The sequence below is a fragment of the Phoca vitulina genome, unplaced genomic scaffold, assembly GCF_004348235.1.
Source record: "Phoca vitulina isolate PV1807 unplaced genomic scaffold, GSC_HSeal_1.0 scaffold2, whole genome shotgun sequence".
Taxonomy (NCBI): Eukaryota; Metazoa; Chordata; class Mammalia; order Carnivora; family Phocidae; genus Phoca; species Phoca vitulina.
In genome coordinates, this window is record NW_022589705.1 from 84,213,967 (window position 1) to 84,237,645 (window position 23,679).

General features: G+C 38.2%; 1 protein-coding gene across 4 annotated transcripts in view; it reads right to left on the bottom strand.

Moving 5' to 3' along the window:
- Positions 1 to 23,679, bottom strand: part of KDM1A (lysine demethylase 1A) — a 61,904-nt gene that overhangs the window by 13,467 nt on the left and 24,758 nt on the right. For 2 of the 4 annotated variants that reach the window (XM_032391614.1, XM_032391597.1), the window contains 7 exons: positions 18,710 to 18,843; positions 14,985 to 15,063; positions 14,306 to 14,398; positions 13,369 to 13,475; positions 11,712 to 11,793; positions 10,224 to 10,318; positions 2,424 to 2,435 (listed from right to left, as the gene is read on the bottom strand). In XM_032391614.1, the coding sequence (XP_032247505.1) occupies positions 2,424 to 2,435; positions 10,224 to 10,318; positions 11,712 to 11,793; positions 13,369 to 13,475; positions 14,306 to 14,398; positions 14,985 to 15,063; positions 18,710 to 18,843 (602 nt within the window). The remainder of the gene's footprint in view (positions 1 to 2,423; positions 2,436 to 10,223; positions 10,319 to 11,711; positions 11,794 to 13,368; positions 13,476 to 14,305; positions 14,399 to 14,984; positions 15,064 to 18,709; positions 18,844 to 23,679) is intronic. The other 2 variants (XM_032391624.1, XM_032391605.1) reach the window with 1 other exon arrangement.

Sequence of the window (23,679 nt, forward strand, 5' to 3'; positions counted from 1 at the left end):
ACCATCCATGAAAACACAAACGCTCTACAGTTTTTTAAAAGGTCAAAATATGTACCTCAAAGGGGGAACCTTTGAGGACAATGATTCCAACTTTCTTTTCTATGAAGTGGTCAATTCCATTAAATGAGGTATGAAATGTTTGGCCCTAATACTTTCTATTCTCCCAATTTTGCCCTCCGAGCTGGGACTCCACCTCTATTAACAGCCATAGGATTCACACTGGGTCCTAACTGGTGCTAACTGAAGTTACGTGGAGCACAAGGTGTCCTGGAGCTGACATGCACTGAAAGAAGCTGGGCCGACATGCAAATGACACACTGGAAAAGTCTCAGAGAACAAAAACTATGTCAACACACCTGAGGACCCTCCAGAATAAGGGCAGGATGGAAAAATAAGAAGCCCAAGGTATTGTCTTTCCCTCAAAGATGAATTTCAGGTGGGAGTAGGGAAGAGAGAAGTGAAATTCATGACTATTAATGAGAACACAATAGCACCTTCATTCTTTTGCAGAGTAACAGTGTTTTATGGCACCAATCAAGTTCAGAGTTGAATATCCAAAGCTCTTCGACTATGAGGGACTGAGGTACCAGGTCTGGCTCACTACTGTGCAGGAAGAGAGCAGCCTGCAAAGCAGATCATCAAGCTGCAAGACCACATTCCTAATCCCTGCTGTGCCCCTGCCTGTTGGTATCATCAGTTAGTCGACCCAAATCCCTCTACTACCGCTTAATTCAGTCCTAAAGTAAACTGCATCTGCAATTTTACTGAATTCACGGTAGTAGCAAGAAGGAAAAAGCATATCTAAGGCAAGCATGTCTAAAGCAAGCATCTCTTGCCAGAATAAACTGGGCATCAACTGGGAAGTGGGATTCAAAATATGGAATTTTACTTTACAGCCAACCTAAAATTGGTAGTAAGAAGACAGCATTAAAGAAAGTTCTAATAAACACTAAGGCCAAGGAGGAGTGCAGGGGTAACTTGCGGTTGAGATCATTTGAAATGATTCTACCTCTCATTTGAAATGCCTTAGTTTTAGCCCTTTCCAATTACAGAGACAATTTTTAAGGCACTAGTCTCTTTCCCTTCACTGAGGAGTTGCACAAGTAACTCTACAAGATGAGCCATGGTGTGGCAAAAGAATATGGCAAGAAGTACAATCTGCACCCAAAAAAGAAAGGGAAAAGGACTGCAACTCTCTTTTGGAACTGTAAATATGACACCATAACTGACCCAATCAGAATCATATTCTAAAGCATCAAATTCTAAAAGGCCAAAGATGGGAGCGATCAGGAAATCTTTATGAATTAGAGAATCCCCCTTGGCCTAAGAAATATAAATCCCTGAGAATCTTCTGGTTTATGTTGAGAAATAAGGCAGAGAATCAGACTTTGGATGTTTGGTGCCCTTTATATATGAGTGGTACCTAAGACATGGTGGCTCAAACACATCTGGCCTACCCATTCAACTCCATGGCCAAAGGAAGGAGCTCTTGGTGACATCCCTACTTGTTCTGATTACAGAGCTATCAGAGCTGATGGATGAGACCCTTTTGGTCAGGAATTTCATCTACTTTCTCGTCAGTTGCTTTTCCTCAGTGATGTGATGGGTCATATACAGAGCAGCTCAAAGCAATGCTGAAATTTTGCTCAGTGTGATTCCTGCAATGATGTTACCAAAGATGGTTCTAGAAACTCTAAATTTGGTGTTTCTTTAAAAAAGGAAACAATTACATTTTTAACACAAAATCTATATAGTTATGAGATCTTAACTGATCCCAGATGCAATGTGCATGACTGCTTTTCCTGGAATACAAAATAGTGATATTTCTATGTGTGGCTTCAAAAATGCCTAGCAAGAGGATGCTATAGAAGCAAGAGGGACCAGATCACATGTGCCTCTGCAATAGGGCAGAATGTGCCAATACACAAGTGTGCAAATGGTACAGATTAAAGCTCTTCCAGTGTCAACTGGATGGCTTGCTTCAGACAAGCTTTAATCTTTATAGCTAGGGTGACAGTCACATAGGGAAGTTCATACTGAAAAAGTACGCAGCACTCAGGCTCAGTAACTGGGGTCCAGGGTGTGTGGTAGAGAAACATTTAAAGGGACACTGTCAAGGTTAGAGGGACCAAATTTGACCTTTTGTTTCTTCCCTCTGTTTGCTGAGCAGCCCACTTGATTCATAACACTTTCCCCTTCAGTCCACCCACACCCCCCGCCACAAAAACCTTTTTACATGCGCTTTCAATGACAAAAACTCAAATGGCACCAGCCCAACATATAGGCGCAACTCTACAACAACAAACCAGTGTGAATGTATGATGGAGAGGATCTTTGGAAGGGAAAGATCTAAGTTTCAAGCTTTTAATGGGTTATTGTAAACAGTGAAGAAAATGATTTGAAAAATTATTAAAAAAAAATACCTTGACAGTGTCCTTTTAACCAGTGCAGCAGAGAGAGAAATAAACTGTAAATAACAGCCCAACAGCCACGTCAAGTTAAGTTTTGTATGACAGCAGTAAAATCAAGGCTTTAAACACACAGCATGACAGAAGCATTCTGTTAGCTCAGAAGCTGCAACCACCGGAGAAACAAGGAATAGACTGTAGAGACCAAAATGGGAAAGTCAAGGCACAGAAATGGGCAAAAGAAAGGCAGTTTGGGGGCGGGGGGTGTGAGGGTGGTAAAGGGAGATGGTGTCAGAAAGCAGTGAGGAATAAAGCAAAACTCAATAAAAGAGAAAAGGAAAAACACAGAACAGTAACAAGAACAACAAAATCAAACAAACAAAAACCAAACCAAAAGATGACTGCCTCATCTGACTGACACCAGGATGACAGACTGCATCTCTGGCCCACTGACTGGGTCCACTGCTCTAACTGGAGACTCCACTCTCCAGAATATGAGAGACAGCACTTAGGCCCCACCCATTTTCCACCTAGTTAAGCAATTTTAGGACTGTTGCCAGAGAGACCAGGGATAGCATTCAAACCTGGATTTTGTTCCCATTACCTTTAGAATTCCACTTTGAAATTAAAGAAATATTTGGAAAATAGCAGCTATTTGTCAATTAGGAAACCAACAATGACGGGGGAAAAACCAAAATGTATTTTTGATATACTTAAATCTTGAATCTGTTTCTAAAATTAAACTAGTCAGCTATGTTCTATTTGACATACTCAGACAATGAAAAGAACTTTAGCAACTGACTAGCCCTTGAGCACCTCTTAAGTACCTATTTCAGGTCACTGCCCTCCCCTCGGTGAGAACCCTCAAACTGTTAGTTCCATAAATAATTATGGAAAGGAGCTGAAATATTGGCAATCTTTAAACACAAGTCGCAATAATTTTCTTAAATTGCATCCTGAGAAAGGAACTCAGTAAATGACTGGAAGGGGCTAAGCACCATGTCTGATGGCAGCTGGATTTCTACAACATATTGAGGAGATAAAACAGCAAACTAAGCAGGGAAAGTATCTTTGATATCGTTCTCCAGCAAAGACTCAAACAAAAAGGCTATCACTTGAAGCAGACTTTTTTTTGAAACAGATTTTGATTACGACTTTTCAAAGTCATTTATTTCTCTATGAAAGGTTCCAAATAGTTCCTTCAAGCTAAGAATCTGGTGTGTCTCACTACTCTAAATAGGTACAATCCTGACTGCTTTGGTCCTGTAGAGATTATATGGAGCATCCATGAGCGTGGCTGAGCGAAGAGCAGCCTGGGTATCTAACTCATGCAGAGTAAATTTAGGGAGAGCCAAGTGACTTTCCGGACAGGGTCCTAATCCTGCAGGAAGTCATTTCAGAGGAAGGACAGCTCTCCTCAGTTCTACCTTTGGTTACATTCTATCATCACAAACCCTTTAGGCCTTCAAAACCCTGTCCATTTCTCTTGCTTCCAGGGTGCATAAGCTCTCCAGCAGCAGAGCAAAATGGAGTTAGGTGCACTTAGGTCCTGGGCACCCAAAGGCTGGAGATTTAGCCAGAGAAATCCTCAGGAAGAATAACACAATGAAAAAACAGCTGTAATGTAACCTGGCCAACAGAAGCTACAGTAAATCTCTGCCTCTCCCATTCCCATGCACCTCTAGAATTAAGATTAGTTCCTTTGGTAAAACCTGGAAGAAAAATTTACATCTGAAGAGTCTCTAATTCAGATTCCCAAATAACTAAAAGAAATGAGATATCCTTAAAGGGAGAATAAGGACAACAGGAATATCCTTAATCCAAATAAAATTATGATTCTATAAATGGAGACGGTTGTCCACCCCCACTTTTTTTACCTCATTAGAAATCATTTAGGGGATATAAATAATGGACTTCTCTAAAGCAGTAACTAAGCTGCGTGGAGAAGGCACACACAACATGTCTAAGGAGTTCACTCTAGCAGTTTCTAGCACACAATAGAGGTGCTCTGTAAATTCTTATAAAATGAATAAATTAATAAAGTTTGGAAAAGCAAAGTCAGTATTATAATTATATTTGAAAGGAAGTAACTATTTTGCAACTTTAGGAACATTAAAGGAAGGCATGAGATTTTTACATTTATAAAAAAGCGGGGATTAGATTTACAAGGTAGAGAAAAACCACCTTCAAAATACCAAAACTTGGGGCGCCTGGGTGGCTCAGTAGGTTAAGCATCTGCCTTTGGCTCAGGTCATGATCTCAGGGTCCTGGGATCAAGCCTCACGTCGGGGCTCCCTACTCAGCAGGGTGTCTGCTTCTCCCTCTCTCTGCCCCTCCCCCCTGCTCATTCTCTCTAATAAATAAATAAAATCTTAAAAACAAAACAAAACAAAACAAAACTGTTTCCACAAAGGAATAGGAAAACTGAAAAGGCCAGAAGGCCTGTGTCAAAAGTGTAACTAACCTAAGCACCACTCCATATGAATTCAAATGACAACCTGAATTGAGGTAGGTACGGAGTATACCCAATTAATGGCATTAATGGCCTTCGGAAAAGACCTGGCACTCTTTACCTTTCAAGTGTATCTTTCTTCCTCACAACACCTGAGCTATTATTCCCAAGAAGAAAATCAAGATCTGTTTCTCCACATAGTTACTGAGTCTTTGGGCCTCATTTGGTAAAAACAAAAACAAAAACAAAACAAAGACTACAAAAAAACCCAACTCCCTCCCCCCAATAGAGACCAGAGATTTTATAATGCAAAATGCTATTGCACTGAAGTAATTTAAGATGCTGTTTCATTACTCAAAAAAGCCAAAACAAAACTAGAATTTAAAGCCCCTGAGTTACTAGTTGGTGTACAGGAGATACATAGAAAACATTTAGAGTTATATTTCCCCCATCTCCCCACCAATCCATGTTTTCAGTCTCCTCATGGTGACTCCCAAAATATTCCTGGAATATGAATTACCCTATTTCCCAATTATCTCCATATCCAGGTAAAGCTGATTATAGCACGGTCCAGAGTAGAACTCAATCATCAGTCAATGTGAGGGCAGCTGCTGTATTAGCTCTATTTTTATAAGCTTGGAAGATACTTCTATTTATAGGGACATCCTATATTAGAACCAAATAAGAAAGCCCTTATTCTAGTCATGTGGAGCCATAAAATAAACTTCTGTCAAAAACAAACAGAGAAGCTCAACATCCTAGCTGCCAACGCAGGACCAGAGAGAATAAAGTGAACTCTTTCAGGGATTCTTGTGATTGTGATTAAAACAATAACAAGATAACAGAACAAAAACCACTTGCTATGTGATTTTTTTCATACAGCAGCAAAATGACTAGGTATGGTGATAGGTCCTTAAGACAATATTACAAATGATATTCGTCACTCTGAGTTAACTGCTCACTGCAGGATGAGGGAACTGATTTCTACGTACTAACAACAGAACCATCAAATCACCCTCTTTTGCACTGAGGCTGTCCACAAAGAATGGAGGAAGAATATCCCATTTCATTCAGTTTACTAAAGAAAAATCAATGGTTGAGTGAATGTCCACTCTGAGGGGGTGGGGGTGGGGGTTCTTGCCTCCTTAGAGTAACTATTAAAAGAAAGCTCTTGGAGGAGACTCAGCTGATGAGGAGTTGCATGCACTGACTCCAGTCCCCATCTTCTCTGAAATATAAGCCACATATGGCAGAACAAGTGCACATATACCTCAGAAATACTGCAGGTCTGGTTCCAGACCACCGCAATAAAGTGAGTCAAATAATTTTCTGGTTTCCCAGTGCATAAAGTTATGTTTACAATGTACTGTAGTCTAAGTGTGCAACAGCATTATGTCTAAAAAACAATGTACATAGGGGCGCCTGGGTGGCTCAGTCGGTTAAGCGACTGCCTTCGGCTCGGGTCATGGTCCTGGAGTCCTGGGATCGAGTCCCACATCGGGCTCCCTGCTCAGCGGGGAGTCTGCTTCTCCCTCTGACCCTCCTCCCTCTCGTGCTCTCTGTCTCTCATTCTCTCTCTCGCAAATAAATAAAATCTTTAAAACAAAACAAAACAAAACAAAACAAACAATGTACATACCTTAAGTACTTTATTGCTAAAAAAAATGCTAACCATCATCCAAGCTCTCACTAAGTTGTAATCACTGATCACATATTACCATAATAGATACTAATGAAAAAGGGTGAAATATTGTGAGAATTACCAAAATGTGACACAGTGAGCAAATACTGTTGGAAAAATAGTGCCGACAAACTTGCTCCATGCAGGATTGCCACAAATCTTCCATTTGTATAAAAAAAAAGGGGGGGGGGGGGGGGGCCCCGGGGGCCTCTGAGGGTTAGCCCCCCCCCTCCGGTTTCGCTCTCGTTTCCTGTCTAAAAAAAAAATAAAAAAAATCTTTAAAAAAAGGGGGGGGGCAATATCTGCAAAATGCAATAAAGCAAAGCACAATAAAACAATGTACGCCTGTAAGGGAATCTGATCTGGGATACCAAGCAATATATCCTGGGCTCTACAAATTATTGATTAGAACGATCCAGGCAAACACCATGTCTGAGCTTTAGATTCTTCCCCTGCAAAATGAGAGAATAAGCAACTGACCTACTTACTCCTCAGGTTTCCGAAGTCAGGAAACATACTTGTAATTATACACAAAATTAATGGAACTATAAGCTCTTAGTTCTTGTCCTATAAGCCAGAAGCCAATCTACTAGTTAACAGTTGTCCATACCTACTCTGAACTAGACACAAAAACATTAACATGACTTCTTATGTTTGATTAACTTAAGGCAAACAGAACTCAAGGCTGTTAAGAATTTTATCCTAAACTTGAGAGTGCTTGAAGAATCCTCCTTACCACTTGGCTACTGCACCAAAAATCAAACAAACTGACTTAGAGAAATCCTTTTGTAAAGATCAGAGTTGAATGACAACTACAAATTTCACTTGGAAAAATATCCCTACATATACAGAATGCTGAAAACGACACACCAGCTTAACGGAGGTTTAGTACAGTGCTACTCAAAGGGCTGGTCCTGGTGAGATAAGGAGTTTATGCCAGATCATAACTAAAGCACCATTTCTTTCATTGGGAAGTCTTGCTACTCACCCCAATTCCCCCAAATCATCATTTGAACTAACAGTGTGATTAATGATGTAGTTTATTTTACATTCTGGCACAAGCAACATATTTATCTCATCCCATACTGGTAACCAACAGTTAATTCATGAATTAGCAGCTGGGTGCAGGCCACACCTGAGGGGAATACTGGTATACTATTTAGAAACAAACGTTTTAAAAATGTGTTAAAGTTCTTCTAATACCAAGAAAGGAAGAGAATTTCTCTGGATATTTCTATTAGAAAAAAACTCTTTTTACTGTTATAAAGACTAAATAAACCTGCTCTATATTCAGGAAAGTCTAAAGAAAAAGACAGTGTCTCAATAATCAGTGATAACCTTTGGTTTGGATTCCATTACTTCTTGAGGACTAATGTAATATCCACCTCAGAGGCCTTGCTTCAATTCAATTCTCTACTGCCTATCTACCTAAAACACCCATCTGGTAACGTCACTTCTGCTCTCAACCCTCTGAAGTCCTACAAATCAGCCTAGTAAGCAACATCCTTCACCCTCAACTTGTTTTGTGTCTTAGCCCCACCAGTACAATCCCAACCTCCTTCAGAGACTTCTCGGTCTTAAACCTTCCTCCACAGCCACATTAAGTCCTAAGCCACCTTCACAAATGCTCTCTTTCCCTCCATTTCTCTCCCCTCTCTTGCACCTCCCACTTTCAGAGACTTTGACTCTTTCTCTCTCCTCCTCCCCACTGGCTCTTCCATAGCAATTTATCCTTTTATCTAACCCTTGGCACATCTGCCTTGTGTTACTGATATATGTATAAGCAGTATATTTCTGGTTGGGGTGTGGTTTTTTTTGGGGGGGTATACCACAGATTTTAATGACACCTATAATTCCTGATGCTCCTGGGTTCATAAGATATCTAGAGTCACCAGAATTTAAGACCCTTGAGAGCAGGGAATACATAATCAATGCTGAGAACAATGCCTAGATTTTGACAAATATTTTAATAAATACTTGCTGATTGACTGTGATTTGCTTTAAAATACTCCAGACCAAAAAAAAAACCAAAAAACAAAAAACCAAAGGGACTGAATAGATGCAACAAGACTAGAATAAATGAAAGTCCATTATTATACTATTCTTTCTACTTTTGTATGGGTTTAAAAATTTCCATAATAAGGGGGCACCTGGGTGGCTCAGTCGTTAAGCATCTGCCTTCGGCTCAGGTCATGATCCCAGAGTCCTGGGATCGAGCCCCGCGTCGGGCTCCCTGCTCTGTGGGAAGCCTGCTTCTCCCTCTCCCACTCCCCCTGCTTGTGTTCCCTCTCTCACTTTGTCTCTCTCTGTCAAATAAATAAATAAAATCTTTAAAAAAAAAAAAAAATTTCCATAATAGGGACGCCTGGGTGGCTCATTTGGTTAAGCGTCTGCCTTTGACTCAGGTCACGATACTAGGGTCCTGGGATCGAGTCCCGCATCAGGGTCTCTGCTCAGCGGGGAGCCTGCTTCTCCCTCTGCCTGCCATTCCCCCTGCTTGTGCTCTCTTCTCTCTCTGATAAATAAAATCTTAAAAAAAAATTTCCATAATAAAAAGTTGGGAAACAATTATCTGTGTATAAGTCCCACTAGACTGTGGGCTCTTCTATGGCAGGGACTGTCTTACTCATCTCTATAGCCTTTACAGATCTTTGCAGAGTAACAAAAGTTGATTGAATTGCTGAGTTAAGCTCTACTTCATCCTTTTTCTCTTGTTCATTCTATTTTGTTTATTCTGCCAGAAGGTTGTCCCACCCCCAAAACAAGCCCTGGGAGGAATTTGAATCCAGAATGGTGAGGATAGGAGCCAAAGCATTCCCTTATGTCTGTCCTCTTCTGGTATGAACCCCACAAAGCCTAAAGGCTTTAGTGAGGATGTCCACTGGACCTAGCAGACTAAATTCAAGAGTTGGGATCTTACCACTTTTAGCCACAATAGCTAAATTGCCATATGCATCATGAATCCTCCCTTCCTCAAAATATAAAGATGATAACATGCTTATATCCTGAGAATGGTAAATTTGCTCATTCATGATAGGGGAGAGTTGGTAAAATTCTGAATATAAACTTTTGAATTGCACCCACCCCCCAAAATTAGGACTGACTTACATGGTCTAAGCCTCTCAACATAGTTGTTAAACTACTCTTACTCTCTCATAGCAAACATCACTGCTACGCTACTGCCTACTAAGTATGGGAAGCTTCTATGCCTCTGGTCAACAAATATTTTAATCTACCTAAGTATCTGAGTTCAGTATTACCATTTGGCTATTAGTTCATCAAAATCTTGAACCTACACACACAAAACTGAAGTCATAAAGAGCACACAGAGCTAAAGCACATGATGAGAGGCACAATACAAAGAAATGAAGAATCAGGTGTCAATTCCACAGGTCTCTTAGTAGGTGGCCACAGCCAAATTAAAAAAAAAACAAAAAAAAACCTGTCTAGCTAGCCTTCGTTAAATGTCTAAAGATAAATGCCTAAATAAGCATGTAAATTTGCATATATGCAATAATAAGCCCTTCCTATACAGCTCATAGTTAAGGAACAATCAGAAAGTCACAATTTCTACCCTCAGTTCATACGGATATGCGTGTATATTCATCCACACATTTTCCCCAAATTGTTATTTCAACTGAACCAAAGAAATTTTGAAAAGTTCTGTTTGTCCTCAACTTACAGCTTGTCCATTGGCTTCATAAAGTGGGCATTTTTGCTTGATCTTGGCCAATTCCATATTTACTTGTTTGCTGACCACAGCCATGGGATTCCCTCCTAAAAAAAACTCAAACTATTAAATTCAACATATCTATGAAAAGAGAACACATCAAAGCAAAAGTATTTTTACTTGAAATTTAAAATACTCTAAGTTTTGGGTATGTGAATTATAGATTAAAAAAAATGCCCAGTAAAATAATATGTAATATATGAAATACGTAAGATAAGCATAAAGAAGCAAAAAATTACCTATAACCCCATGTTAACTTTTTTTTTTAAAGATTTTATTTATTTATTTTGACAGAGAGAGAGAGAGACAGCAAGAGAGGGAACACAAGTGGAGGGGTGGGAAAGGGAGAAGCAGGCTTCCCGCGGAGCAGGGAGCCCGACGTGGGGCTTGATCCCAGGACCCTGGGATCATGACCTGAGCCGAAGGCAGATGCTTAACGACTGAGCCACTCAGGCGCCCCACATGTTAACTTTTTATTATAGATTCTAGGGGCGCCTGGGTGGCTCAGTTGGTTGGGCATCTGCTTTCAGCTAGGGTCATGATCCCAGGGGTCCTGGGATCGAGCCCCATGTCAGGCTCCCTGCTCAGCGGGGAGCCTGCTTCTCCCTACCCCCCCCCCAGCCAATGCTTTCTCTTGCTATCTTTCTCTCTCTCTCAAATAAATAAAATCTTAAAAAAAAAAAAAACCATTTTATTATAGCTCCTTCTAGATTTTATGTGCATAAAATTATAGACACACACACACACAGAGAAGGATCACAATGCATGTACTGTTTTGTAATCTTTTTTCAAATTAGCAATGAACTGTGGCCATTGTCATGTTAATATAAAGCTACATAATTTTTAGTGGCTGTATAGTTCTCTTTGTATAACAATATAATCCTCGGAATCATGGGTTCTAATGTTTTGCTATGCCACATTTAAAAAGCTCCAGGAGCACCTGGGTGGCTCAGTCGGTTAAGCCTCAGACTCTTGGTTTCGGCTCAGGTCGTGATCTCCAGGTTGAAAGATCAAGCCCTGAGATGGGCTCTGTGCTCAACTCAGAGCCCACCTGAGATTCTCTTGCTCCCCCACTGCCCCTCCCTCTGTTTGGGCATGTGCAGGCGCCCCTGAGCGCACTCTCTCAAATAGATAAATAAAATCTTTAAACAAAAATAAATAAAATTTAAAAAAATTAAAAGCTCCAAACTACACGGTCCACTTGTCTATTTTCTTAGGATAATTTCCTAGAACTGAGTCTGCTAGGTCAAAACATATGTACAATTTAAATTTTGCACACATCGATGTACTTTTCAGGAAGACCATTTGTCAATTCACCTCTAACACTAAGAACAGTATCTTAAACCAACATATCTTAAAACCACATTTATGGCTTTAAAACATAAGGTTAATCATGAATCTCAGATCTTGTATAGCAGCATGAAACTAAGGACTACTTACCAAGACCTGTCACTACCATAGCTCCAAGATCAGCTACATAGTTTCCTTTGCGAAATGTAGCAACTCGTCCACCCACTCGATCCTGTTTTTCAAAAATTAAATGGCTAAAATCATCAATTCTATTTTAACCATAAAAACCTGGCATGGTACCACCCCAGGCCTCTGTCTCTTATAATTTAAAAAGAGAGGTATAGTTTAGAGTATACATGGCATGCAGTGTGGGCACAAAGAGTGCGTGAAGTTTAACTATTTGAGGGAGTGGTAGGTAATGAATGACAGAGAATTAAGTGATAGGAGATAAACAATTTGACAGCCAGACATATTTAGCCACAGGTACTGTATCTCTCTACCCAGCTGTCCCTAATACCATCTACTGTACAGGCTGAGCAAGGTCCACTCACACAGAAAATATCCGTTCACAAATTGCAACACTAAATGCCATCTTTCTATCACCATGTTCTGACTTTTGCCCCCCATCCCCAAAGTCAGCTGTGAATGACAGATGACTTCTCAAATGGTCCTCTAGTGCAGCCCCATACCCAGGGGCAGAGTGTCTACTGAGCATAAACTTTTGACAGTATCTCTCATTCCTCAACAGGTCCAGTCCAAGTTTATCTCTGCTAACTCGGGATTTTCAAATATGGGGAAAAATTACTGAGCTGTAGCGACACTTCAATCATGGATATTATGAGAACACTCTAACCTCCAAATAAACGAAAGCAAAATAAAACAAAAAACCTGTACGTTAGATTAACATGTTAGATTATGGGTAGGGATCATAATGGTCCCATTATTCATTACTGTATTGCTAATACAGAGGACAAGAGGGCACACAAATGTTTCCTAAATTATCTATAAAATATTATTTTTAGCAAGACTATATTAAAAATTACTTTGATTTCTCCATACTTTATTTGAAAAGAATATTTTAAAAAATTAACAATTTACAATAAAGCAACTTAGATGTACTGCACAAAATATTTTGAAAGCTTCTATAAAATTTTAGACCGTTTAGGTTACCTGAGAAGTGTTTTTTTGTTTTTTAAATGGTGTAAGTCCAGGGAGGCCTATAAGCCACTGGAAGATAACTAAATGTCAAAAATCACTCATGAAAATAATTTGAATAGTAGCATCTTAACATGATGTTCTTTTTCTCCACTTTGTGCCATCATCCCTTTCCTCCTTCAATTTCCATTTCTTTCTAGACTGATGATAAGGGAACCAACATATCTTGGCTGCATTAGGCACTAAGAGATGACTGTTGCCTGAGATGCACTCCTTTTCTTTTACTATCAAACAGGGAATACAATCTACTCTGTTCCACCACTAAAAATACCTGCCACCTACAAAGGGCACGTCCATGAAGGCCCAAAATTTGAGAATTAACTACAAGAAACAATAACCTGAAAATATCCACCAAAGGGCTACATGGATCATTTACAAACTCTAAATACTCACTGAGCACATTTCAAAGCTTCACTGTCAAAAATGCTTTATCCAATGTAAGTAACAATTACCTAAAATACTTTGAGTAGTATACAAGTCAGTTTGGTTTAGTTCAAGCTGTGGGACTCATTAATTTGCAATAGATAATTTCTTATTGCATTGATAAATACCTATTTTCATTAGGCTTCTAAACACAATATAAAATTCTTACCCTGGCTTCCAGAAGTGTGACATCCATTCCGAAACTTTGTAATTGACGAGCTGCTGCCAAGCCTGAGACCCCAGAGCCTATAATAATTACCTTTCCTGTCTTTTTAGCTAAAAGTAAAAAAATGAATAAAAATTACAACATTGTTGTAGGTTTAAGAGTTTATTTTACCATTTTTTACATCATGAAAACCTCTAGTTCTCAACATGTCATGATGTCTTACAAAGTAAACAGTTCACTTATTTTCAAAATAGAGAAACTATCTGAATACAAATTAGCAAATATCTGAAACTTATAAATTTTAATTCAATGTTAAAAATTTATAAATGAAATCCTTTATCTTTAAAGATTTACTTTCTCATTATACCATGGTCATGTGCTTTGGTATCTGTGACTGGTTAACTTACTATGAATAGTCTGCTTCATTTATCTCACAATTATACTAGGACAATTTGACAACCAAATTATTCTTAAAGCTGTTTTCCTTAAGCTCTACTTCTGCTGTCTTTACTATCCCTTTTTGAAGATTATTAAAGCATCAAAAATAAATTAAAAATAAATAAAAGTGTTAATTCTCAAAATATCCCTAAACCCTAGATTCCTGGCAGTATAAAGAACTGGTCAATGAAAGAAAACCTCAAATCTCTGCTTTCATAACGGACTTCTCTCGTTTTTAACAAATTTTGTTTTCTGATTTTTCTTATATTGGAAATTCAGTATCTTTTACTAAAGTACACTTATCAAACCCAGAAATTACAGGAAATGCATATTTATGAAGAGATTTTACTTTAAATCAGACATATAATGAGATAAGCTTGGGAATATCGGACTCCAAATTTAGACTTAGAAATCAAAATAAAATGCTAAAAACCTCCTGGAAATAAAAGAGAGTCCTAGAACTGTAACTTAAAACTATTAAGTCCATCTGCCAGGTCCTTACTTGGTAGGGGTTTTATCCTCTTATAGATGCCGAAGTTGATCAGACCGTGACGCTCTAAATAACTGTGAACTCGGTGGACAAGCACAGTATCACCTACAGAATAAATGAATTTTAAAACATGTTCATATTTTTAGCAGTTTAAACAGAAAGCTCTTTAACTCTTTTGTTTTTCCATCATGAAGTTATTCTATACATATTTTCCGTAAGCTTCAGATCATGTGATTCCTTTAGAAAAATGATTCCTAGAACTATTAGTCTGTGATGTAGTCCAAAATGCCTATCAAATAATTTGGAATTTTTAAGAATGACATTCCATTACAGATGAAATAAAGGATAAAACCAACCCTTTTAAAAGTAGTATTATAATCAGTTACTTTGGCAAAAACTTTTCAAGACTTTGTGGGTGGTAACTGGAAAATGAGAAACAGTCAGCCAGCCAATCAAATGTCAACAAAGTACTCCAGGGATTAAAGTTGGAACACAGTCCTGGTGAAATTACTAGCAATCACTTGAACTCACAACTTAAAAACCAAGAAAATCATTACAAAGATACATAATAGTTTCCTATAAGGCTTATTTTTGCATAGCACAAGGTAAAGTAAGATGGTAATATGAATTGACAAAATTCATTATCAATGAATCATGAGCCAAAACTAGTCCCACTTTTCACACTACTTACTGTTGTAAGGTGCTTCTAATTGTTGAAGGGTAGCCTCAAAGGTCAGCTGAATCTTTGGATTATCCAACCACAACTGCAACTGTATTTAAATGACAGAAATTTTATTACACAAGTAGACATAGACCACTTGACCAGTTTAAAATATCTTTTCAACTTTAAGGCTTCTAATACAGGCTTTCCATTCATTGAAACAGAGGGTTATATTCCTGACAAACTGATGAAACACAAAACCATGTCAAATGAGTAAATTACTGAAGAAGCTGGAAGATATTCAGTCTAAAACAAAAAACAAAAAAACCTAGTAACTTGGCAGTATCATACAGCTGGTAGGGACCAACTAGGATTTAAGCTGGGTTACATGACTCCAGAGATACTGAGTAGATAAAAATCCACAAAATCCAATGATCAATTAGATACGCAAAGGTGGAGGGGAGGGAAGAGGTACCAAGGATATCTCCAGTTTTTAGCCTGCGCAACTAAATAAGTTGGTATGCTATTCACTAAATGAGGGCCACTGAAAGAAGAGGTGAGTTTAGTTTCAAGACAACCCAGAGATACAAGATTGGCATCTAGATACGAGCTAGGGTTCTAAGGAGAGTTAAGGTCTGGAGCCATTTGCTTATGGGTGATAACTGAAGCCAATGTGCAGAAGAGCCCTCCTCAGGAGAATATACAGCAGGGGGAGGAAAAGACCATAAGGAGCCTTAAGGAACTCTAACCAGTTCACATAATGGCCTGTTTTTAAAGATAAGCCTACAGGGGCGCCTGGGTGGCTCAGCTGGTTAAGTGTCTGCCTTCGGCTCAGGTCATCTCAGGGTCCTGGTATGGAGCTCCACATCGGGCTCCCTGCTCAGTGGGGAGCCTGCTTCTCCCTCTCTCTCTGCCTGCCACCCCCCCTGCTTGTGCTCACTCATGCTCTCTCTGTCAAATAAATAAATAAAATCTTAAAAAAAATAAATAAAGATACGTCTACAAAACTGTCAGAGAAGATAACAACCAGGGAGGCAGGAGAAGAACCAGAATACTGTGTTAAGCTAAGGGAGTTTAAGAGAAGGGAAGAGAAGTTTAAGAGTTTAAGAAGAAAGGAGTAGTCAATTATTTAAAAAAGCGCTGAAAAAGCACTAAGATAAGGAATGAAAAATATTATAGTACAATCAATAGGCTCTAACACAAATGCTCTTCAAATTGAATAGGCAAGACCAACTAAATGCCACCATATTTAAATCTTAGCTAAAAATTAACTTTTCCATAGACAAGTTTCAACAAAGAAACATGGCTATGTGTAAATAAATCCCATTACAAAAAGATATGACCAAATTCATAAGCACCCTCTACTTTTCTCGGTGGCCACTGTCAATGTAAAATGGACTTCCTCAAGTACACACCAGGCCCAAGTTCCTCACCCCTCAACATAAGCCTTCTTCCTCTGTCCATCCTATTAAAAAAAAAAAAAAAAAAAAAAAAAAAAAGCTCGGGTCGTAGTTTTTAGCTCAATAATTCTAAAGTTGTTGTGGTTTCAAAATCTGTAAGCAAAAGAACTGATACAATTCTTGTAAGAGAATGATTTATGTTCAGTTTTATAGCCAGAGGCCCACAACTCTAACTTGGGCCAGTCCTTCCTTCCCCAAATCTGGATTTTGGTCACAGAATATAAATCAGAGAAAACAGAGGTCACTGTAAATCCACCACTCAAATTCAAGAGTGAAAACTTCCCTCAGATGAAACAAAAAAATGACCTTATCTAAAAAATACACTTCTAATTAATTAATCAATTTTAAGTAAGCTCTATATCCAACGTGGGGCTTGAACTCACGATCCTGAGATCAAGAGTCGCATACTCTACTGACCGAGCCAGCCAGGTACCACCTAAAAAGATCCATTCAGATAAAATGTTGATATGTTATACACAGAAGCCGAATTCTAAGACAAATAAGCGTCAGAAATATACATTAAGAATTTCCCATTCACTTTTTAAAAAAATCACCCTGTTTTTTCTTCACTCAAAAATCCCTTTCTTCTGTACTATGAAAACCCAGTATAACCCACCACTCACTCTAGCTAACAATCTAAATTCAGCAGGGGTTTTTGCAAACTAAGAGCCAAAATAAAGAAGTTAGTGGTAGCTAAAAAGCAGACATGCTAAAATGACATCTCTGAGCTATACTCAAAGTAGCTGAAATCAGGGGCACCTGGGTGGCTCAGTTGTTAAGTGTCTGCCTTCAACTCAGGTCATGATCCCAGGGTCCTGGGATCGAAGCCTGCCATCGGGCTCCCTGCTCAGTGGGGAGTCTGCTTCTCCCTTTCCCTCTACCCCCGCCCCCGCTGTGCACTCACGCTGTCTCTCTCATGCTCTCTCAAATAAATAAATATTTTTAAAAATAAATAAATAAAAAAAATAAAATCAAGCATTTAGCCAGAGGAGGTTGAAGCAGAGAAGCAGAACAGAATAAGAGTTTCTCTTATCCTGGGAAAGACAGACAAAATGATTATTTAATAATTTAAAAAACATGTGTGGGGGGGCACCTGGCTGGTTCAGTCAGTTGAGCACTCAACTCTTGGTTTTGGCTCAGGTCATGATCTCAGGGTCATGGGATTGAGTCCCACGATGGGCTCAGTACAGAGTGTGCTTAACATTCTTTCCCCCTCCCTCTCCTCTGCTCCTCCCCTAGTTCATGCTCTCTCTCCAGAATAATTAAATCTTAAAAAAAAGGGGGGAGGGGGGACAGGGGAGGTCCCTGGGTGGCTCAGTCAGTTAAGCTTCTGACTCTTGATTTCAGCTCAGGTCATGATCTCAGGGTTTTAAGACTGAGCCCTGCATCTGGCTCTGTGCTGGGTGTGGAGCCTGCTTAAGATTCTCTCTCTCCTCCTCCCTCTGTCCTTGCCCTCCTTTAAAAAAAAAAAAGTTTCGGGGCACCTGGCTAGCTCAGTCAGTAGAGCATGCAACTCTTGATCTCAGGGTTGTGAGTTTGAGCCAAACATGTGGCCTGGTTTACTTAAAATAAAAAATTAAAAGTTTATGGGGTGCCTGGGTGCCTCAGTCATCAAGCATCTGCCTTCGGCTCAGGTCATGATCCCAGGGTCCTGGGATCGAGCCCCGCATCGGGCTCCCTGCTCCGCAGGAAGTCTGCTTCTCCCACTCCCACTCCCCCTGCTTGTGTTCCCTCTCTCACTGTGTGTCTGTCAAATAAATAAATAAAGTCTTTTAAAAAAAAATTAAAAGTTTAAATGAAGATTCTTTGTGTTTACAAGGTTATAAAGAATGAAAAGGATCCAAAGAATGTATGGAAATAGCATTTCAATTTTTTAAAAACAAAAACTAAATATACATTTAAAAAAATAACTGAAGGGAGGGCGCCTGGGTTGCTCAGTTGGTTGGGCGACTGCCTTCGGCTCAGGTCATGATCCTGGAGTTCCGGGATCGAGTCCCGCCATCGGGCTCCCTGCTGGGCGGGGAGTCTGCTTCTCCCTCTGACCCTCCCCCCTCTCATGTACTCTCTCTCTCATTCTATCAAAATAAATAAATAAAATCTTAAAAAAAAATTAAAAAAAAATTAAAAAATAATTGAAGGGAAAAAACTAATTTTTAACAATGGTTACCTCTGGGTAATGGTACATGTTATAGATAATTCTGTAATTCTTCCCTCTCTTTTTTCCCATATTTTCCATAAAAGTAATATGTGCTTTTTAGTAATCCAAACAGAAAAAAAGCTGACATGGAAACTTACTGTGCGGTTTCTAATGAACAGAAAAACCTTCTGGGTCTGTTGCGGTCCACTGATGATATCTGGAAAACAGGCTGCTTCTTGAGAAGTCATCCGGTCATGAGGAAGTCTACTCTGGAAAGCTGCACCCTCCACACCTAGCAAAGAAAGCAAAGGACTTCTGGGAAAAGTGCAAGTGAATACAAAACCAGGGATAGTGAAACTCCTTTTTTGCCTGAAGAACCTCTGTAAAGCTCTGCCTCATTCACAGACTGATCTCACCTCCTTTAAAATAAAAATCTTTTATTTTGCTCAAAAGATGACACATCTTTAGAATTTACTTACTCTTTTGAGCGTAATATTCCAAAAATTACATTTTACTAATGAGTGAAACAATGTATCTCTGAAAACATAACAAAGCATGCAGCATACTTTCTTCATCCACAAAACAGCTTTATAATCCTGGAAGATACTCTAATTAAAATTAGCATCACTGATAGTGTTCCTGAAATCTTAGAACTAAGGAACCAGAATAAAGGAAAATACACTAAAAGGAAAGCAAAAGAGACTAGAGTGAAAAACAACCACATGCCTTCTTTTAAGATTAGAGCAGGGAACATGAGAGGACTTTAAGTTTTAATAACCAACAGTAAGAAATGTATGATTATCTGGTCAATGGTACCACCCATTAGTTCCCATAGTGCAGTGCTGGCAGTGAGATAAGTTAGACGGACTACAATGAGGACAGAAGAAAGCAAGGAATTTACCTTTCCCAGCAAAAACATTAGAGACACTTTACTACACTACACAAGTGTGTTACTGCATATTCTACACACTACATATAAATACAATGTATACATATTCTCTGTACAAGTAAAATGTATATTATTCTGAAACTTTTAAAACTGGGTATTAAATCGATTATTTTTATAAGCTGATAGTTAAGTACATCTTTATAAGATGTCCTTAGAAACACATTTACATGTATTCTACCTGTATTTCTAAGATCACCCTATAAAAGGTATTTAACCACCAGCTTATTAAAATATCAAGACATAAAGAGTTCAAAATTCAATACCACTGAATTATACATAAGTAATGAAATATGCACCCACCGATATCCACATTTAATCATTTAAAGCACATAAAACAAGAAGTTAGAAACACCGATAATGGAAACAAAATTAAAGGAAAGGCAGGGTAAGATTAAGAAAATAAAAAGAACAAAGCACGTATAGATATAACTTAGAAAATGATAGCTAAGTTATTAAAGTGCTGTCTCCACAAAGACATTTATAAACAGTAACTCGGACAAAAATGGTTAACAAGAGGTCAAGCAAAAATGCCTAATGCTAATATGAACAGCACATTAAACAATATTCTTGGGAGAGAAGGAAAAAAATCTATCCACTCACAGTAGATAATGAGGGCACATGTACTATACTCACATTACCAAATCAAATCAACAATTCTCTCATTTAGTGAATCTCAACTTAAAGACTGTCAGGACAGTTAATTATTCCCTAAGGAAAAAAATAATCAGTAAGAGCCAAATTGTTGAGAGTGGAACATGAAATTAAGGCAAGGAGAGAAGAAATGCTGGCAACAGGGGTATAGGTTATTTCAGTAATGTGAAATTTTCTAAAACTACACATAGCTTTGATGTCCCTAGCCCCTTACCCGCAATCAAATAAACAAAAAATAAAACCAAGAACAATAACATGACACATTATAATGAGCATTATCTACACAATATCCCAAGTACTCAGAACAAAGATCACCTAAAATAGGTTACCTGCATAAGTGTATACTACTGACATGAAAACCAATGAACTCTATAAACTGTACTCCTCCCTCCCCAAAACGGGTAGTTTTCTTAGCTCTACCTTCTACATGCTTATTAAGTCATCACGGAACATCAATCCCCCTGCAAAATACTACCGTCAACAACAGTCAAAAAAACCACGTAGGGAAAAACACTAAATTTTATATTACATTTGGCTCCTCATTCTAAGTGCTCTTATTATCAAAAACTACTCTAAATTAGTTGGCTAACTGGGAATCTTGAGACTATGTAACAATTAAATATTATTTACATTAAGTCATGTGGCAGTTTTAAAAGTATCTTTAAATCAAACAACAAATGATTAACAAAAGGAATTAAAGAAGCCAAAAATTGTGACACTAATGTATGTGTGGAACAATAATCTTCTCCATCTCTATCTTCTACAAAACATCTGAAAACACCTAGTTATTCTTAAATACGTGTCAATTTTTAAAAATGAAAAAGCTTCTAAAAACTCAATAATTATTTTATTCCTTTTGATTTTTAGGTTTGAAGACTTATTTCAAGGAAGGAAGACCATTATCAATATAAAGATGAAAACTGTGTAAGAAAAAAAATCTAATCTTTTATCAAAGAAACAAAAAATTTTAAGTTGGAACCCACGCTATTCAGAAGCTAAATCAAAGCACTCTTTTAATAGGATATTTCCAAAATGAACTAATAGACCGTTCTGGACAATATGACTCCGAAGTATCTCCTTCAGAGGGAAAAACCTTAAAGAATACAATTGACTTTAATAATATCCTTATTAAAAGGAAGTACTAGTAGTTACTAGTAGTACATTTCATTCAAAAGTAGTTTATACTTGGCGTTTGTGTGCACTTAACAAAGTCTGGTATTCTGGAAATTGAGAATGTTTCAAAGATGCAACCTTAATTTTTTAAAAGCCCCAAGGCTGCCTATATATCTATCTTGCCCCCTCAGTTCAATTCCTTTTTCCCACACTTCACACAGGAAATTCCAGCATCACCTTTCAAAATGCAGTCATGCTAAAGCAGAAATGCCCTTTCTAATGGTCTGACTGGCTCACAGTTTCTCTGAAAACACAGTAAAAGTCGTAAAATACTGAAGGGACGATAAAGACCTTTTTTGATAGACTAGACACACAGAGAAGGGGCAGGGGAAGGTGAGGATATAAATCTTCTATTCCATGAAACGACTTCCTCCCTGATTCTGATGATATAGGTAGCATTGAGTAGAGTGAGGTAACAGAGATATAAAAAATAACAGAAAGGAGGCCTCCATGAAAGTTACTTGCTTTTTTTTTTTCATGAAGTAGACAAAATAACTAGAATGACTAGTTTTCTAGTTGAAGAGTGAAAATAAAAGCCTGACAAGAATCTACATATAAAAGACTACTTAAAATTAGTAAATTACAGATGCACCATATCCAGTCCTATAATAATCTAAAGACAAAAAGAATAAGGAACAGAGGGAAAGGAGAGAAAAAGAAAAAAAGAGAATCATGATTTCTTATGCTTTACATCTTTTATTTTTAGGGTAAACATACACTTTAAATGATTCTATGAGGGAGGGGAGGGTATAAGGACTAGTCTATGCATAAGAAAGAAGACCTCTGGGTTCCACTCCTCCAACCTTTGGTGTATCCTCGGTCATATCATTTAACTGTATTTCAGGTCCTAATCCATAAAACAGGGGTGGATACAATATTATCTGTTCAACGGCAGGAAGCTGGAGAAAATGACCTTAAGTTCCCTTCTAATTTTTAAGATGTAGGATGAATACATCAACTTGATGTGGATTTATAAAAGTCAAGATATGATCCTGGTCCCAAGATACTTATGAGGGTCATTTGGCTTTATTAAAAACAGAATGTTGATCGCTTACAAGCGATCTAACTGATCATCTCACAAATGCACGCTTCTGAACATGGCGAAGATCTGAAGAGAGACCTTGAAGGGTTCAGAATAGTCCCCACCATTCTTGGAAACACTTAAAAAAAAAAACAAAAAAAAACCACCTCATGTTCTACTAAACCTAAGTCAGAAGCACCACAGTTTTATATGAAAGTCTGTTTTTACTTTCAGCAATACAATATATTGTTTACTAAAGCAAAAGAGTCAATTTATCCACGTTAAAACAAAAAGCAACAAGAAAACTCAATTTATTTCTTCAAGATTAAAGCTCTAAAGGCTATCCCTGATCCTCAACAGTTCCATGGAAGATCCAATTGTGCATCATTTGATGAACAGCATTCTTGAAGGTTTATCTGCCACAGAGACTCTGAACGAGGATTTTAACTCCTCTAAGATAACCATGTACTGATTATCAACCTCCAATGCTTGGGATAGCATTTAAGCATGTTTCCTTCTAACATTCTGGATCACCTATATACTAATTTCTGCATTAACAGTGAACTTTGACCCAAGAGTAAAATACAAATATTTCCTGGACCTGCTGTACACAACTGCAAAAGAGAAATAATTTTAAAGTAGACTTAACAGTTGAAAAGTGACAAACTCCAAAGTGAAGTAATACCTATTCCAGTTCTATCAAAATATATGTATCAGTCAGCTTTGAGCACTGAACCACACAAAAACATCCAGGGCAAAGGATGAAATCCAGACATACTACTTTGAATTCCTGGAACAAACTTGAATAGCTCTAGATGGGCCCTATAAATCATTTAACCCTTTACTTTTTCCTAGAAGTAAAAATATCATAGTTCGATCTGAAAAGAAAGAGCATTTCGAATAGACTTTTAAGAAATGATTAATTTTCACGTGACAAAATGTTTAAACTACAAATAATTAACCATGTAATGTTAATTAAAAAATTGTACCCAACACTATCTAACAACCACCTCTGAAGAGTCCCTTGCCTGCATAATTCCTCTGACTAGTCCTAGAAGGCCTTTCTGTACCCCCCCCCCTTTTTTTGGGAAGGCTTTTGGCCTATGGCTTCTCCTCTCTGTGTATATAACTATATTTCTTTTTAAAGGTCCCATGATTCCTAAATCTATGTTTTATATCATGTTTACTGTTACTATAAAAGCTGCCGGGAAGAAAAGGACCCGCCATCTCCTCAAAAACATGAAGAGCGGAGGGCTGAGATCGGCCTGAGGACTTCAAAAGGTTTTGCTTGCCTTTGTTCTGGCTACACTCTCTCCTATTCTACTACGCTGTCC